Source organism: Mytilus edulis, chromosome 4, assembly GCF_963676685.1.
Source record: "Mytilus edulis chromosome 4, xbMytEdul2.2, whole genome shotgun sequence".
Taxonomy (NCBI): domain Eukaryota; kingdom Metazoa; phylum Mollusca; class Bivalvia; order Mytilida; family Mytilidae; genus Mytilus; species Mytilus edulis.
In genome coordinates this window covers 9,391,772-9,411,096 of record NC_092347.1, presented here as the reverse complement: position 1 = coordinate 9,411,096, position 19,325 = coordinate 9,391,772, and the positions used below count along the sequence as shown (strand labels likewise).

At 30.8% G+C, this 19,325-nt stretch overlaps 1 protein-coding gene across 1 annotated transcript; it reads left to right on the top strand.

The window, feature by feature from the left end:
- The first annotated feature begins 1,769 nt into the window (after window positions 1-1,769).
- LOC139518893 (cytochrome P450 4A4-like) lies at window positions 1,770-17,316 on the top strand. Its single transcript, XM_071310568.1, has 11 exons — window positions 1,770-2,015; window positions 3,942-4,089; window positions 5,062-5,243; window positions 6,278-6,402; window positions 6,784-6,846; window positions 8,343-8,466; window positions 9,513-9,642; window positions 10,481-10,607; window positions 11,675-11,953; window positions 13,489-13,554; window positions 16,967-17,316. The coding sequence occupies exons 1-11, from the start codon at window positions 1,833-1,835 to the stop codon at window positions 17,067-17,069; spliced, it is 1,530 nt and encodes a 509-aa protein (XP_071166669.1). The 5' UTR covers window positions 1,770-1,832; the 3' UTR covers window positions 17,070-17,316.
- Window positions 17,317-19,325: the final 2,009 nt, after the last annotated feature.

Genomic DNA, 19,325 nt, shown 5'->3' with positions numbered 1-19,325 from the left:
AAAAGCTGAACTCTGAGGAAAAATCAAAATCAAAAGTCCCTAATTGCAACATATGAAACGAAAGGACAACATCTGACATATTCCTCCCATTTCAATTTGTTATCAGATTGTTAAATCTTGTAATGAAAGTGAACTAAATACCTAAGATTAAATCATACCCTTTTAGGGAACAAATATATACGAAGATAGGGTACTATTGCAAATGAGATAGCTATTCACCAAAGTTCAAATGAAGTGGATGTAAGCAGTTTTAGGCAGTCGTACGGCTTCAACAATGAGAAAATACTATACTGTATAGTTGGCTCTAAAAGGTCCTGATAATGTGACACAATGCAGCTGAGAAAACTAATGACCACATTTATATCAAACTATTCTGACAAAAATCGACAACCACTCTTAACTTGGGACAGGCACAGCGATTACAAATAAGAGGGTTATCTTGAACATTTCTTTCTGTGGAGTGTATTTGCTCTGTGAGAAAATCGTTCATTATTTGACTTAAATGGATATCCATGAGAAATAAGGATGAAATAGCTATGAATGTGAATTTCATACTCGCCTCTTGACTTTTGTTATATATCCAATCGTCAAAATTGCAAAAAAAAAAAAAAAAACCTTAAACACACCAAATATTACAAAATAGCCGACTTAACTAAAATATATAGAAAATGACTAGTAAAACAAACAGTTCGCTTTGCATATGCTATATAATAAAATACAGTATATTTTATAATTCCGTCTAAAATTTTAATTTTTAGATAAAATCATCAGGCATATAATAATTACAAATTATGTGTATCAATAATATTAAGGAATAAAAAAAAAATCGAAAAAAAAAAAATCCAAATGTTCAAATAAAATACATTTAACAATGTCAAATTTGAAAACTGCATCTACGAATCGTTGAAAATCCTGAAAATCTTTGATGGATAATTATCGCATTAACTATCATTTCATTTCATATTTCCTGATCTTAACGCCAAGATATATTAAATTCCATTTTACATTTCCTTATCTTAAAAAAATCACCATTATCTCTTTTATTCCAGAATTGTCTTTATTAAACTTTAAATTTTAAATCGTTTTTTGCACCTCTTTTAAAAGAAGAAAAATACACTATCAAACATACAAGATTAAATCTATGTTCTGGAGAGGATATCCACATGGATTAAATTTGACATTTGACATTTTAGACATGGTCATTATAAAGGTATATGCATTTTTTATATAATCCCTCCTCCCCAATTATTATGATGATGGGCTTGATGCATCATCTTCTGTTTGAAAAAATAAAATATTAAATCTTTTATTTCCATAAGTATAAGACCAGCCTTTGATAATATGGAAACTTTAAAAAAAAAAAAGAAAAAAGATTCATACACATGTATCTGTATTATTATTTTATTTTAGAGCGAGTTTCTGACCCCAATGATAATGCATACCTATAAAGGTTAAAATATATAGAACAAAATATAAGGTTAAAATATATAGGACAATTCAATACGATATGCTTTAGTTGATAACACTTTGTAACATTCCTATGTGAAGCAAGAGGTAAAATTGTAAACAAAATACAATCACATGTGGCTCCTTGTTGCCACAAAAGAAAGAAGGAGGAAATCTTTACTAACGTATGCAACAAGTACAAGTACCTGTGCAATCAGGTACTACATCTCTATAAATGATTTACCTAGGTCAACACATTAACTCTATATCTTTTCATTCTACCTGTTTATAATCAGTTGTCCTATAATATTTAAGCTAAATAATCTATTTTTACCACAACCGCGTCGATTAAAGGTGATGGCCTGTATAACCTTAACTGATTTGAAATGGCGTATTTCAACTTACTCTCGGGATCTGTGGCATCTACTTTTGTAATTGGAATATTGGTGTATTTTCTAGTCATATGCATTCGATTCTATGTTAATTTCGAGCGGAAAAAGAAGTTTTTTGATAATCTTCCCGGTTATAGTGTGACAGAAAAACACTGGCTTACTGGACATATATCACTGGTAAGTAAAGCTATAATAAACAATACTATTCTTGTACCTCTTATTTTCATACATAAATGTTAGACTCTGATTTACCCCTTTTTACATCGGAAGAAGAACTTTTTGTTTTACAGCGGATGACCATGGGGGCTTTCCGCTGTATTTCTATCGCCTAGATTTCGATTACATCACATAATATTCGTTTTGGGTTTCAAAACCGACACATGGTGAATACGTAGACATCATCAAGTGCAGACTAACATTCCTTATCGTTTGTTATAAATTCATTTCTTCGATGAATACTCATTAAATACTTTTTAAAGAAGATAACTTAATAATATTAAAATGTTTAAATAAAAAATCATTAATAATATTAAAATGTTTAAATAAAAAATCATTAATATTTATGCACACGCAGGCGGAAAATATCCCAAGAACGTTTGCAATCTCAAGGAACGATAACTTTGCATGGATGATTGAACATTTTTTTGCGGGAAAGTACGAATGTCTACTCAATCCATTCTATGATCTACCGTAATATAATATATAACAATAAACCATAGTATACTGATATGTATCACTACACTATAATAGCCATTGCGGTGAGGATGAATCCCCTGTCAATAATTTACCATCCAAGCACGAACTTGTCCCAGAAAAAAAATATCTGTACATTAACCTTTCTATCAGGTAGAGAGATGTGATTTATTTTTGGAGACAAGTGCTTGTCGGACCATCCAATGTTCAGTACTTTGATTCATTTACCGTTATAAGCCAATAATGGCTGTTAAAAATCCAGGTAACCGCAACTTAAAGGTTGAAAATATTTGATCTGATCCTGAACATGCATGAGATATTTGCCACTGGTCGTTAATATACCAGCAGTTATTTATTTTACCCGGATAGTGAAGAATAAATAACCGGGATTGCTTAGGAATAAAACAATCCTTGTATGAGATAGGCTTGAACAGTACCAGGGTTAATCTGGTTTTATGAGTTCTTATCGCTCTAAGTTTTTAATTAAAATCAACGGAAAACCAAAACGTACTTACAAGAAAGTAACATTACATTCAAGCTTGAAATAATTGTAAACGTATATATTATAGCAATGGTAAAAAACCCCAACAAAACCAAATGTACAAGAACTGAAAATAGTGAATAACAAATTACTCATCGTTTGTTATATATTATTCCCCTTGCACTCTTTTGTATTAATAACTATTGAAAAGTGTTTCTTACACATGTAATCCTAGAAAAGAGCCCTGTATCATGTTGGTTCCCTATTAATGGATCGATGCTTGATTCTCTATAAGTACTCTCGTTTGTAGTATCACCTTCTTGTTTGACTGACTGTGTATTTATTCCTCTTTCACAAAGTTTGAACATTTTGCTAATGTGATTTATGGCCCTTATAAAAGCTGATGAAATACATTTTGGAAAAAAGTATTCGATACTTAAAATGATCTTCAAAATTAACATGAAAAATCTCAAGTTAACACTGGCAATATATGAAAAATGGTGAAATAATTTAAAGATTGGTAATCATTATAAATATTTAAGAAAAAAGAGATTTGACAGATAAAAGCAATGTTTATTTTTTTTAAGGATAAATTGGAAAATGACATGATCTTTGGTTACTTCAAGGCTTAATAGAAATCTGTTTTAAAAAACCATATATTTAAATTTTTGTTGTCTACAAATATAAAAATGTTGAACTTTGTGGAGATATTGAAATAATGAAAGATTTTCTTAACAAAAAAAATATCATTGCAGTAAAATAAAAATGCGGATACTTTTTGTTAACGTATCCGAAAAAGCTTCCATTTGCAACTTTTGTGCCTTATATATGTCAACAAAAGAATACTAAAACATATATGTTTATCTGTCTATTAATTAGTTTGCTGTTCGGTTGCTGTGAAATAATCCTTGTTAACTGTTCTATTTCAGTATGTTAAGAATAACAGTATCGATTTAGAGGAACTTCAATCTCTCGTCAAACGGTTTCCCAAACTTTTTCGTATATGGTTTGGATTTTTTAGACCGAGTATTCAACTTGTTCACCCAGATACCATTAAAATCATGTTAAAAACATCAGGTATGATATGAAAAATGTTATATGAATGATCACAGGATGAAAAATTATACAAGCTAATACAATATAAAACTTTTGTTTCTTCTTTGATTTTTGAAAATTTTAATGAAAATGAAAAATGATTCGAATGGAATTAAAAGAGGTTGTCCTTCAATATATGTTATATTCTACTCTTACTGTTTAAAATCGTGACGACATCGTGCTTAAAGAAAAAAAATGATGGACACTTCAGGAGTTTAGATGGAAAATATTCTGGGTCATCTGTGAAAAAATTATTCAATAATGGTCTATTGAAATTTAACATCAATTGTTTAAAAAAAAATCGCCCTGTTCAAATTAAGGAAGAATCCTTGGTTTACTTCATTTATAACAATCCTTAACGGGAATATTAAAGTGAGATTTAGTGGTTCTCATCTTATACTTATTGCGTATTATTGTGTGTTTTCACCAATGTAAGATGCAAACTCAGTCGTTTTTGTGAAGTCTCGTGTTGTTCAAGAAGTATCGTGTTGTTCCGCTTTAGATAAATTGCTGGGATAATAAATATAAAGATTTGGTATGAGTGCCAATGAGAAAACTCTCCATCCAAGTTACAATTTATAAAAAGTAAATCGTAATAGGTCAAAGTACGGTCGCCCTCATGGAGTTCATTTTCAACTAGACACGTTTTCAATCTGACAAATCGAATAGTAAAGGAATAGAAACAGAAACTGAGCCAGCGGAATAACACGAGACATAAAAAAAAAAACCACGACAGAGCTTGCATCTTACTTTAGTGAAAACAAACAATAATAAGCAATAAAAATAAATGTCTTTAAAAATACTTTCATCTCTATTTCTTACAGTTGGCAGACTTTACAATCAATTTATTTTTATAAACAGAAAATTTTATAAACATTGTGTTAACCTACTAACTCGACATAAGTTTTTCATAACTTTAGATACGAATAATCACGCCTTTTAACTTTTTTTAAGAGCCCAAACCTCTTGGAATTGGTGGTAACTATAGACCTGCCTTACCATGGTTAGGAGAAGGACTGCTACTAGCCGGAGGAGCCAAGTGGGCACGTTCCCGTAGATTATTAACCCCGGCTTTTCACTTCGAGATACTGAAACCATATCAGACAATCTATAACAGCTGTACAGATAAATTATTAGTATGTATGCACAGTATCAATATTTATTCTTTCTACAAGGATACACAAGGTAACAGGATTCTGGTCAAGAACTAAAACGGGTGAGGTATGCACACGTCATCATATTATCGACCTCTACTGGTCCGAGACCACAATTGTCGTCCCTTGATTTTCGTTGTTCGCGAATATAGTCCCTAGTGTTGACAGTGGGTTACTTGCCAATATTTTTCATACCTCTTCCAAATTTATTTCACCATGTTTTATGCCTCAAATTGGAAGTAGGGGGTGAAATTACACTGTAAAAAAATTTGGGTCCAGAATTTCAAAGGAAAGTAGTGATTTGGTCCAGCTGAAAAAGGTTCAAAATAAGCACTTCGGAAGCTGTCAAAAGATTTCAAGACGTCCTAAACATAAAATTGTCCATATTTGGAGTTAGAGCCGATGAAGTTTTCTATAATTCTGATATAATTTGTCCCAAAATTAGTACAACACACTGTAAAAATTTCATTGAGAAAGCACAGGTGGGAATTTTTAATTTTCATTTATGTTCTAAAAGAAATGCACTACGAATTAATTGTGGTCTCGGACCACTAACTATCGATACGAATGAGACTTACATGTATCACTGAATGTATAAATGATGACTACGGGTGACAGAACACTTGAGGTCATTCCAAATTTTATCTGGGATTCGGGATGTTAAGTTTTGATTTTTTTTTATATTTTGTGTTTTGAAGACTGTCTTGTCGTGATTTTTCGTTATGCCTCTATTTTACCCTTGCTCTTTAGTATTACTGTTTTATGGTATTTTGAAGCAGGCACTACAAAGAAATGAGTTTTCCCGAAGTTTCCGAGACATTGAGAACGGGACCTGCGTAGACCAGCTTAAGACATTTTCTGTTGTAATGAATGCATGTTTCAACATGTACTTTTTTGTGTAATCAATTTTTCATGATTTCAACATGTTGTAAATGTGAAAATTGTATTCCATTGGAAATTTGGAATCATTGACATATAATGAATGTTATGATACTAGTATTTTTTTTCAATTTCAGGGGCTTATAGACACATACGCAGAGACTGGGGAAAGTTTTGAGTTATTCCAATTAATTAGTAACTGTACATTAGATATCATACTTCAGTGTGCCTTTTCGTACCAAACAGATTGCCAAAAAGACAGGTACATGCACACTATATACTGTACATATGAATAAACGGAAATGTCGATCGAATGTCAATGAGACATACATTTTTTAAGTATGTAGATTATGTCTCTGAATATTTAATTTAATTAAAAAATATACTATACAGATTGAAAGCGCATGCATCGCCAAAAACTTTAGATAACTTTGGAAAACAAACGTTATAGAAATTGACCCAAATTATATCAATGAATAATTATATTGATTGAAATCACTGCATTGTTTCCCATTGAAAGTAACTAGCAACTTTGCGTAGATAAATTAGATCATGTTTAAACTTTTAAATTAATTTATTCTTAGTTTGATGAAATACATACTTTGCTGTATGTTAACTTGCTTTACTTTTTTTTTTATTTCAGAGATCAACACCCATACTGCAGAGCAATATCTAATGTAGCAAATCTGGTAGCGACAAGACACAGGCAAGTTTGGAAGAAACTTAAAGAAATAAAAAAAAACAAAACAGTCCATGTCCAAGTGTTTTTTTTTATGCACATTCAGTTGGGAAATTAACATTACGTTCTATTTGCCAAAACCAATTCGAAAACATTTTCATTAAGAATTGAATGCTTCTTTTTGTAAATTTATTGAGGTGTAAAAGCGTTGACCGAAGTACATTTTGTATGAAGCGCGGAAGTATTATAATGAAACGTACATCTAATGTAATTATATGGCATTAATATATCAATAATTTGGAATCATTAACCTTTCAGGAAATTTATTAATAAATAAATTACTTTGTGTATAAGATTTTGTTAACTGTTAACTGTTATTGGCTTATATTGTCTGTCATTATCAATTAAGGATTATAATTTCCTCTTTATATCTTATAAACATAATGATTTCTACCTGAATATGAACAGTAATTTTCACTTGACGTTCTTTACCATACGACATAGCTGTGAATGTTTTACGAAAGCTATTTTCACCTAGTCAATTAAAATATGTAACAAGAAATATACCTTCATAAGCTACTTTTAGAAATAAATGATAGACATTTACTGAAAATTTTTGTTTTTGGAATTTCTATCCTTCGGAAATAAACTCATCATAGATACCAGTACTAAATTTTATATATACGCCAGACGCGCGTTTCGTCTACAAAAGACTCATCAGTGACGCTCGAATCCCAAAAAGTTATAAAAAGCCAAATAAAGTAAGAATTTGAAGAGTATTGAGATCCAAAATTCCAAAAAGTGTTGCCAAATACAGCTATGGTAATCTATGCCTGAGGTAGAAAAGCCTTAGTATTTCAAAAAATTCAAAATTTGTAAACAAGACATACTTAACTTTTTGTATCGAAAGATAAACAGATGTTCTCTACATAAGTATATATGCTTTGGAAATTATTATTTTTCATCAAATTTGCATGGTTTGATCTGAAAAACCACATTTGTTTAGCATCTTACATAGAATTAAAAACATCGGTGACTTGCTCATAAAAATTACACAAATAATCTCCATGCATAATCAAGATAAATGTCATTTTTAAAACCAAGAGCTCGTTTTTAAGTTCAATCGGATTGCATGATGAAAATATGGTTAAAATGCATCTTTTCCCTATACGTCACAGTTTGACGTCACTAACTCCTCTGTAACTATATTGTATGTTTCCTTATACGTCACAGTTTGACGTCACTAACTCCTCTGTAACTGTATTGTATGTTTCGCTATACGTCACAGTTTGACGTCACTAACTCCTCTGTAACTGTATTGTATGCCCTTAAAATAAGTCACCTATCAACCAACTGTCCAATTTGAACGCAGTTGTAGGAATTAGTTAATTATATACAACTTGATATCAAGTAAGTTAATAGTTATTTTAAAACTTGTGAACTGGTCACCCATACATATTATACATTGTATATATATATTCATTGAATTTCAAGCTGTTTTCCTAATTTATCTTTTTTTACAGAAATGTATTGTATGTTATTGACTTCATATGGAATATGAGTAAACCAGGGAGATCCTTCAATAAAGACTGTGATTATATACATGGGGTTGCTGATGAAGTGATTGAAAGTAGGAAACAGGTTTTGGTAATTGTGAAATATTTAGAGAAAGGGCTTTTTATGTTTTCACATATTGAATATTCAGTTTTTTTAATGTATTTAAAGTTCTTTTGTTTATTACACAAGTATAAACGTTCAAAAATGGTCCAACGTCCGAAACATAAAAAAAAATGTCTGAATCACTTATCTTTTACGAGGTGATGGCTAATTATTGTATTTGCAGACATCAAATTTTAAGTCTTAATAGACAGTTCTAACTCATATATAGCCATGCACGGGGAAATTCCTGAAATTTGCTAAAGTTTGGACAGTGTTGTGAGAGTACGTGCTCCTCAAACTTGCATATAATTTAGTCAGAAAACATGAAATTTTGAACAAACAATCATTGATTTTTATATGATTTTTAATTTTAAATAACTGCTTTAATTATTGCAATTTAGTTAAAACATAAGAGTTGGAGACTAGTTATGGAGGTTGGATTTAACCAATAAAACTTAATAGTAAAATTGAAAACAAAAACTTGACTCAATAATTATAGTATTAAAACAAAAGAATACAATCAAAATCACTTCGACTTTAAACTTCACGCTGTGGTGTTCCCCAACAGGGCATAAGCGCGCAATTTCATACACATTTGTCATCTAAAGCGTTATACAGTTAATGACAGTACTACGTTACACACATGTGTATGGCTAACGGAGATTGGGGTCTCAAAAAGAAATACTAAGTGTATGCACGACAAAAAAACAAATTTAAAACAGAACATAAATAAGGCCGTTAGTTTTCCCGTTTGAATTGTTGTACATTGTCTTATCGGGGCCTTTTATAGCTAACTATACGGTATGGGCTTTGCTTATTGTTGAAGGTCGTACGGTGACCTATAGTTGTTAATGTCTGTGTCATTTTGGTCTTTTGTGGATAGTTGTCTCATTGGCAATCATACCACATCTTCTTTTTTATATAGTGTTCATTTTCAATTTTACGGAACAAACCGAAAATATAAAAAATAATTCGACGATGATTAAATTTTGAAATCACATTTAGTAATATCAGTTTTACCATGGCTTTTTAAGGCAGCAGGAAAACAAGAAAAGAAGAAATATTTAGATTTTTTAGATATACTATTATCTGCAAAAGATGAGACAGGAATAGGACTTTCCCCAGCGGATATCAGAGCTGAAGTAGATACTTTCATGTTCGAAGGTTCGTATCTTTTCTCTTAAGAGATGACTTTTTGAAATTTACAAATTCAAGTCGAGTGATATATAACTGAACTTCTATACAAAGAATACCATGCAATCAACAGGAATGGAAAATGGAAATTAATGTAATTTATGTTTACTTAGCTTGTATGATTTAAATCTTCAATAATTGTATTTCATGCCTATCTGTTCCTTTTTAAATAATAAAAATAGGAATAGATTTACATGTAACGTTGGGAAATTCAAATAATGCATTATGATCTACATTTACATGTACCGTTGGGAAATTCAAATAATGCATTATGATCTACATTTACATGTAGTGTTGGGAAATTCCAATAATGCATTATGATCGCTATTTACATGTTGTGTTTTGAAATATGAATAATGAGTGCATTTTATTGATCTTTCCATTGTTTTAAAATTAACCTGTTTCGTAAAACAAATTTACCATGATTTAATACAAAACAGTAGAACACATAAATCCCACAAATGTAATTTCTGTATTTTCCCATCTCAACCATTTATTTATCAATTATGTATTGTGTCATAGATAAAATTTATTCGTTCAGTGTATGTTAACTTGTTTTTATGCCCCATTTATGGGAATTATGTTTTCTGGTCTGTGTCTCCGTTCGTTCGTCCGTCCGTTCGTTTGTCCGTCCGTCCGTATGTCCCGCTTCAGGTTAAAGTTTTTGGTAGAGGTAGTTTTTGATGACGTTATTGCTTAGGTGACAACTTCTTAAAGGAGTTCAAATGGAGGGGAGGGATGTAAGCAACAATCGGCTACCTTCAATAGACAAGATTTTATTAACATTTTTCTAATTTAAATCCTCTAGGACATGATACAACAACAAGTGGAATATCATGGATTTTATATGAATTGGCAAAAAATCAGTCATATCAAAAGTTATGTCAACAAGAGGTAGATAATGTGCTGAGGGACAGTAATGACTTTGTTACTTGGTAAGTACTTTATGAACTAGTAACTCACTTTACAGTAATTTAAAATTTAATAGACATTTTCATACATTTTATTTATTTAAATAAACTAAAATAACCATGATAGGCGTTAACAAAAGAAAATGTGGATCTCTTCCTTGAAATAATATTATCGGATGACGAAAGGGCTCGTCTCCAGAGTCCATTTCGGTGATGTGCCTATATAACATTCCTTATATAATTCCTATATACTCAGTATGCAATCAGAACGCGGAAAAAGAACCCCAAGTCATGAACCACTCTGCTTTCGTATCACAAAAGCACATAATTTGGAATATGCAAAAAAGATACCAAGTTAAAAATTATATGTACCGAATAGTTATTTAAAAGAATCAAGGTTAAAAAATGTCAAAAAGCAAAGAATGTAAAACATGGCAAACAGGGTGACTCATATAACTAAAAATCTAGTATCCTTTTGGAGATATAACATTTAAATTCATCAAGTCTAACATATTTTTTGTCAACTGAAATATCTTAACTATTTGTTATAAAGTTTGACCCATTCCTCTAAAATACAAAACGGATTTAATTTGTTGCATGAAAGCACATTTTGAACATGTATTTCTCGTCAGTGGTGTAAACCGGTATCACTTAAGTACACGCATGTGAAATTGTAAAAGCAATATATTTGATTTTTATGTTTATATTCGAAAATATAATTATGTAGTCAATATATTTTCAGATCTACATGATCAAATCTAATTTCAAATGAAGCTTAACCAATATAGGAATATTATATTTGTTTAGGGAAAATAATAACATTAACGGTACCAATTTTCCTGCACCAGATGCGCATTTCGACAATACATGTCTTTTCAGTGATGCTCGTGGCCAAAATATTTGAAACCTGCTACAATTTGATATTTTAACACAGGAATAATTTTAAATGAAGCTTAACCAATAAATAGAATATTTCATCTGTTTTTAATTTCGGGAAAAAAACCTTCACTAATTTGATATTTTAACTCGGGGGAATAATTTTAAGCGATGCTTAACCAGTTAAAGAAATATATCATTTGTGTTTTATTTAGGGAAAACCTAAGCCAATTTGATATTTTAACACAGTGTATAAAGGAAGGAATGAGAATACACCCACCAGTGCCTATCGTATCACGACAATCAACAAAGGAAGTGACTATAGAGGGCGTGACATTTCCTCCAGATACTTCATTTTCTGTCAATATATACGGTTTACACCATAATCCAGCTGTATGGAAGGACCACACGACCTATGATCCAAGTCGTTTTTCAAAGGACAGAGACTCAGTGCTGGACTCGTATTCCTTTATACCATTTTCAGCTGGACCAAGGTAGTGACGTTTTCTTGCTGTCTCAACATTTGTAACATAATTCATTTTGTACATTGGGAGTTGATTTAAAAAGTAAAAAAAAACAACAATACCGAACTCCACGTTCAATTAAAAACGGAAAATATGTAATCAAAAGGCAAAATCAAAAACTCAAACACATGAAACGAACGTATAACAACTGTACATGTCATATTCCTCTCTTGGTACAATCATTTTTTTTGTGTAGAACATAATGTAATAAACCTGGTTTTATAGCTAACTAAACCTCTTACGGTTTGACAGACTCATAAAAGTCCATTATATTGACAACGATGTGTGAACAAAACAGACATAATAGTTAACAATGCCAAAAAAGGGTACATCAGTCAACATTGGTTTATAAACTAAATTTCCATTAAAACAAACAATGATGTAACAAAGAAACACAAAAAGGCATGTAAACAAAGCACATTAGCAAACATGAAAGATAAGGATACAAAAATTCAACTTAACACAATAACACATTGACAGGATATTTAAGTACAGAGCCACGTCATATGAAACAAAGAAACAACAAGGCATATAGACAAAGCACATTAGCAAACAATGAAAGACAAGAATATATTTTTTTTATCATAAAATAGAACAATAACACAATTACGGGATGTATAAGTACAGAGCCACGTCAAATGGATATCAAAGTAATTGTATAGTTCTTCAACAACATATAAGTATAAAGAAAGACAGTCTGATAAGCGGTTCGTATTTATTTTGACACAATTTTAAGTTTTTGGCGTACCTGCGGTATGGGTCCTTTGGAATACATGAAAAAATATATTTAGTTTAGATCATTATAACCAAAGCAACTCGATCTTTCTGATTATATTACAGTGTTTTGTTCATTAAGAAAGCCACTTGAGGTTATGAGAGTTTCCTTAATTATAAGACTCTAATGGTAAAAAGTTCTTTTCATCTATTTTAACTATTTTTATAAAGTTCGCTGTTAAATGCATAAATCTATTTTTATTCACCAAACAATGAAATTCCATTTCATTTTGTAAATATTTTCGTTTTTGGAATATTTTCGTATTTATTGTTGTAAAGATTTGATACTTAAATTCGATAAAAGGCGGACCATCGCAGCTGTTTGTAGGTTTTTGTGTGTAATTTCCTATTTCAGAACAAGCTTTTTTTTTGCATTTCAGTGACAACGTATTCAATACATTTTGTACTTGCCTAAACATTTTATTGTTGTTGTCGGGATAATTTTGTAGTAGTCTTTTGTATTGAAATTGACTAAATAAAACTGTTCTTGGAGATCATTACAATTATAGTTTCATTTTTTCTCCGATAAGGAAGACTCACTCACAGAACTGTATTAACAATAAGGTTTGACAAATTGTCTGAAGATTTTACAGAGGTCGTTACACTTTAAAAGATGTTAGTAATTACTTGTAAATTTATATTCATTATGTTTCAATTATTTTCATCCCTTCTGAAAAAAATCTATAGATTTTCGTACTATTTAATCGTAGAATTAACTATTGTTATTTTAGAAACTGCATTGGACAAAATTTTGCTATGAATGAAGAAAAAACTGTGATTGCTAGAATTCTTGAAAGGTACGTATAGTATCTTTTTAAAAGACCAATGACCATCTTGTGTATTAATTAACAGATCTTTTTGGCTGTGCAAATAAAACTTTTTAAAACAGTCAACCAATCGATGTGTAAGAACTCAAAATACGACATACTTATATAACGTAGTCATCATGTGAGTATGTGTGTTCTTCTGGAAATGCAATCAAAGACCACAAAATGAATTGATCTTCATTCTACATAATGCACATAAGTGATTCGTTAGAGGTCACCTCTCTCATTTCATAGTTGTAAATACTTGTATATGATTTAAGTGCCCACAATACGTGTTTCTGTAATTAAAGTCATCAAGTATAATTGTGATCAAAAGTCTGAGCAGTCAAACTTGGTGTTTCTAATTGGATATCATACCACATCTTTATTTTTATATTTACTGCAGGGTTTGTTACTCGTGCTGTGTGCATGCAGTACAATGTGTCCCTAGTGCCTGTAGTGTATGCCCTTATAGTTTTACAGTTGAGTTTTTTTGCTTATGAGTTGTCTCTTGGCAATCATACCACATGTTCTTTTTTTATAATTATAAAAACTTCTGAACTCATAACCATTAAATTGGTATGACCATGAACAACCGAGTTAACCTTGCCTTCTAGCGTTACAACCATAGCTTTTAATGATAACATATATACTAGAATATTTCATATGTTTTATTAATTACAGTAAGAATCCTTTCTTTTCTTTCATCGTTTTTGAATATCACCAAATGGGATTCTGATGGGTAGCATGGAATATATTTTAGTCATGAGCCACATAACGGTTGATACTGAAACAGAAAGTTCTTTCCCCTTTGATTTTGTAGGCTTATATTGCTCAATATTTACTTTTCTGTATTGTGATTTTTATGGACTATTGTTTATATTTTGATCATGATGTTGTGTTTCCTTCTTTAGCTTCTATTTCATTGATCATTATTTCAAGAGATGCCTAAAACCATGTAATACATTATATGCTCATTTCGAAAATTTATTCTCAAGTGGACCTTGAAACAAAACTTAAGCGATTAAAACGTATCACAAGTTAAAAAGCAATTACCCCAAAGTAACACAAAAAACATAAGCGTTTTAAAACAAGCTTACTCGAAAAAATTGTTTGATATTCAAAGTTTTACCGTACGATTTCACATCATAGATACCAGACTTTTGTGCTCGTCACCAAAAAACCTAATTGATGGTGCCCGAATAAAAGAAGAAAACTAACCAAAGTACGAAATTGAAGTATATCAATTTAACAGTAGTCAAATTGAAAGATTCCGAAATTTCTCATCATTCTATAAAATGGTGACACCGGAACCGGAAATTATATTGCCGCAGGAAACAGAATGTCATGTTTGGTAGGATCTTATTAACTCGTAAATGTCTCTTCTTACATAACTGTCCTTAGAAACAACGGTATATTGCTGGGTCTTCCAAGTGCTCCACGAAACCTCTTTCTAAATTATTAACATCTATTTTTATCAGCAATCAAAGACGGGCTTCAAAGTTATTGTGAAACTGCCTATTCTAGAGGAGGCGTGAATCAGATGTAGTTACTTAAAAAATTCTAAAGATCTTGTAGAGTACATACAATCTAACTCTCTTTTTCGTGAAATAGTAATAAAACATTTGACATTTCTACACTTTACACAAGTATTCCACATCCCAAACTAAAATACAAATTGAAAGAGTTAGCATTGCTTTGTTTCATAAAAAGGAATGGCCAACGTAGATACCAGTATCTTATCTTAGGGAGGGATACATTCTGCTTTGTAAAGGATCACTCTGATTCAAACAAAAAATTCTCTGAAACTGACATTATCAAGATGCTTTATTTCTTGATTGACAACATATTTGTTACGTTCGGAGGACGTGTTTACAACAGACTGTCGGCATTCCAATGCGTACAAATTGTGCTCTTCTTCTTGCCAACATGTGTTGTTATTACTATGAGGCTGGCAGGAATTTCTTAGGAAGAAGGACAAGAAGTTGGCAATATCCTTTAACTCTACCTTCCGCTATATAGATGATGTTCTTTCACTATATATTTCAAAATTTGGTGACTATGTGGAACGCATCCATCCAATCGAACTACAGATAACGGATACTACAGATACAGTTAAGTCGGCCTCATATCTTAACTTACATGTAGAAATTGACAATAAGGATCGGTTGCAACCACAAAAGAGATGATTTTAGCTTCCAATTGTGAGGACTTTCCATTCCTAAGAAGCAACATTCTAGCAGCACCTGCATACGGAGTATATATCTCCCAATTAATATGATATTCCCGTGCTTGCATTTTCTATCATGATTTTCTTGATAGAGGTTATTATGATATTGTAATTATTGTATTTATTTATGTTGGCCTGATTTGAGTTGTGTGTCCTGATAATTGTTTACAGAATATTCTTAGAGCTGTGCAGTTTAGAAATCACTGAAACAATCACAGAATAATTGGAACTTTCCATTTGACTTGCATAATGATTCCATAATAATCTTAATTAAAGATGTGTTATTCATACTTTTACATTATTCCAGGAACTTCCGTTATACATTTATAGTTCTCTTGAACTTTCAATTTATAGAATGTTCTAGAGATTTCCATGACAACTATATATATACAGACACTAAAGTTAGACTCAGACTTAGACTTAAACATCGATAGACATTAGTATTCACAGCATTTGGATTGACACTTTTATTCTACAAACAACATCATACTATTATCTAGACATCTTTTATAGTTTTATTTGTTATGTTTTGTTTATCATGTTCTCAATCAGGGAGTGTCTGTTAACAGTTTAAGTTTCAAGTATTGGTAAATTGGAATCAGCTGATGTTTGTTTCATAGAGATTTAATGTAAAAATAAGCATCGGTTATTCACGAAATTTTGTAAAAATAAACACGCATAAGGTTTTGTTATATAAAATAATACTTGTTTGAATTTTCTTGTAAAACTCTTTGAAGGCTTTTGTCGTGTGTAATTATTTTGGAAACGAAGATTAATTCTCCATTATAGAAACATATCATTTTTCCACTGCGCTTAATAGTTTTTAATGTTTGTCAAATCTCTTTAGCTAAATTTCAACTTTATGTACGAGTTAGTAAATATAAAAGTTTAAGGCATATGTTTTTCTACAATTCATACAAGAACAGAAAATGTATTTGAAAAATGTGCATGTTTCAGCCTACTCGGAAATGGGACGATATTTAACTGTATTGTATAATATACATATCCATTAAAAACCTGATTGGTTAGCCAACAAAGGACAATTGCTAATATAAAAGCATTTTGTAGGTAACTTTAACTTGAAAGTTATTAAAATGAAAAACGTATTGAATCCTATATAACACAATTATACTGCCATAGATCCTACCATGATATTCCTTTGATCTCTCTCAGGTATACACTGAAGCTCGACCCAAACCACACCGCGGAAGAACAAACAACACTGGTGATGAGAGCTCAAAATGGTATTCATTGCAAAGCTAGTAGGCGGAAATAACAGATATGTGTGTCGTCCTTTTATAGCCAATATACCTATTATGGTTGTTTAAAAGAACAAAACAAGTGAACGATATTTTGAAATATAAATAACAAAAAATTACCACGATGTATTATGACTGAATATTCTTTATAAACAGTATTGTAAAGTATTCTTTTGTGATATCACAATTATATCAAGATATCTAAAAACACTGACAATCATACAATCATGTATATATCGAATAAAAATGTCTGTGTTGGATTTATTTTTACTTATTTGATTTTATTTAAAAAAAGAAAAAACCAAAACAACCACACTATGTTCACTGATTCAATTATGATGCTGGTAAACTTTCAGTTCCAAAGGGTGTCGTTAGCCCAGAAGTCAGTGTTTCTGTACTTAAAATCGAGCCGAAAAATTCCAAATGGACATTCAAACTCATAATTCGAAAACAGAGCTGAAAGTTCCTTGGCAAAAATGACAAAACGATAAGATACATTAAAAACGAACAAATCGACAAAACGAAGCCTAGCACAAATCCTGAGTGATATCATGCGGCACAGAAGGCTAAGCAGATCCTGTCCTTTAGACATATACTAAAGAATCATTGGAAAGGATCATTTAACAGCAGTTAATGTTTAATGTCTATGACACAAAGAATAATTCTTTTCCCTAATTCAGGAACCTCGTTTTTAGTTTGTAACCCAGATTTGTTTTCTCTCAATCGATTTATGAGATTTGAAAACTGGTGCACTATTACTGCCTTTATTTGTTAATGAAATTAAATCCTTCATTGTAAATTTATTTTTGAATGAATGCCTAAATTAGAAAAATCACTGTGTAAAAAACACCTTCAATGTGAAATCAAATGTTGGTCAAATAATTTTTATATGTTTGATTTTTAAATTCGGGGTTTGGGCATTCTGATTAAACTTAAGTCAGAAACATAGTCGGACGCTTCAAATTTGTAGTGTGTTGTTTAGATATTTTAACAAAACATTACGTGAACAAATGTTTAAATATCTAAAATACGTATATGCAATTAAAACAGACATAACCTTGTTCAACAGTGGAAACGACAGAAGGACAGACAACAATATTTTGTTTTCATAGAACGCCAGGATGAACTCAGGTGTAAGGGAATACAATGAAATAATATGTTCTTTCTGAAAATTGTTCAGAATATTTATGCAATTAAATAGTAGCATTTGTAACTGAAATTACCCGATAGAGCTTTATATATCACTCGTAATGAGTTATCATAATTGCTTCATGCAAATATAATTATTAATAGTATTATTGATTACGCATATGTTTAACTAGTCGTGAATAATTAAATTATCAGGATTTAGAGTAATTTCTCGCAATTTGATTGGCTGATATTGTCCTAATAAATTTTAGTACACTTTTTTATTATATCAATAGGAATTATCTCCCTTATTTATTACGTCAATTGGGATTATCTCCATTATACCATTGACCTAATATATATTTTTTAAATGAGTTGCTTTATAGTCCTAATATTTAGAATTTTTCACAGTTTTAGATTAAATATCTAAAATATATTCGGTTGATATTGTCTTTATATTGAATTTAAATATAATAAAATAGGGTTATTGCATGAATATTGGGGGATATTTTCTCGAGTAGAATTTTATATTGCACGAGCTTGCGAGTGCAATATATATTCTACAAGGGACAATATTCCCCAATATTCATGCAATAACCCCTTTATTGTATAGCAATATAATATTTGAAAGTAAAAATTGGTTTAAACTAAGATTTAAACGTTGATGACGTCATAAATTTTGAAGATTTATTGCACTAGTGCAATATTAGAATTTATTGCACACTAATTTTTGGTTACGTTCTGTGGGAAATATTATATTGCTATACAATAATATGTAATATAACAAATTCAGGATAAATTCATTACACAGTGTTCAAATGTCCTAATACGGAATTTATCGGGTCAATAAAATTCATATCGGGTTTAGCTTTGCCTCACCCGATATGAATTTTATTGACCCGATAAATTCTCGTATTAGGACAATTGCAAACTGTGTAACTAATAACATAACCCTAATTGTTACTTCACCTTAGTATCAATATACTATCTTCACCTGCATATGGGATACATATTTCAAATCTTATTTGGTATTCAAGAAATCAAAATTTAAACGTCACCAGTCTGAGAAGAAAGTTGACGAACCAAGAGTGTGTCAAAGAACGTCTCGTCCTTTTTCTTAAATAGTTCATCAGGTAAATTTCATT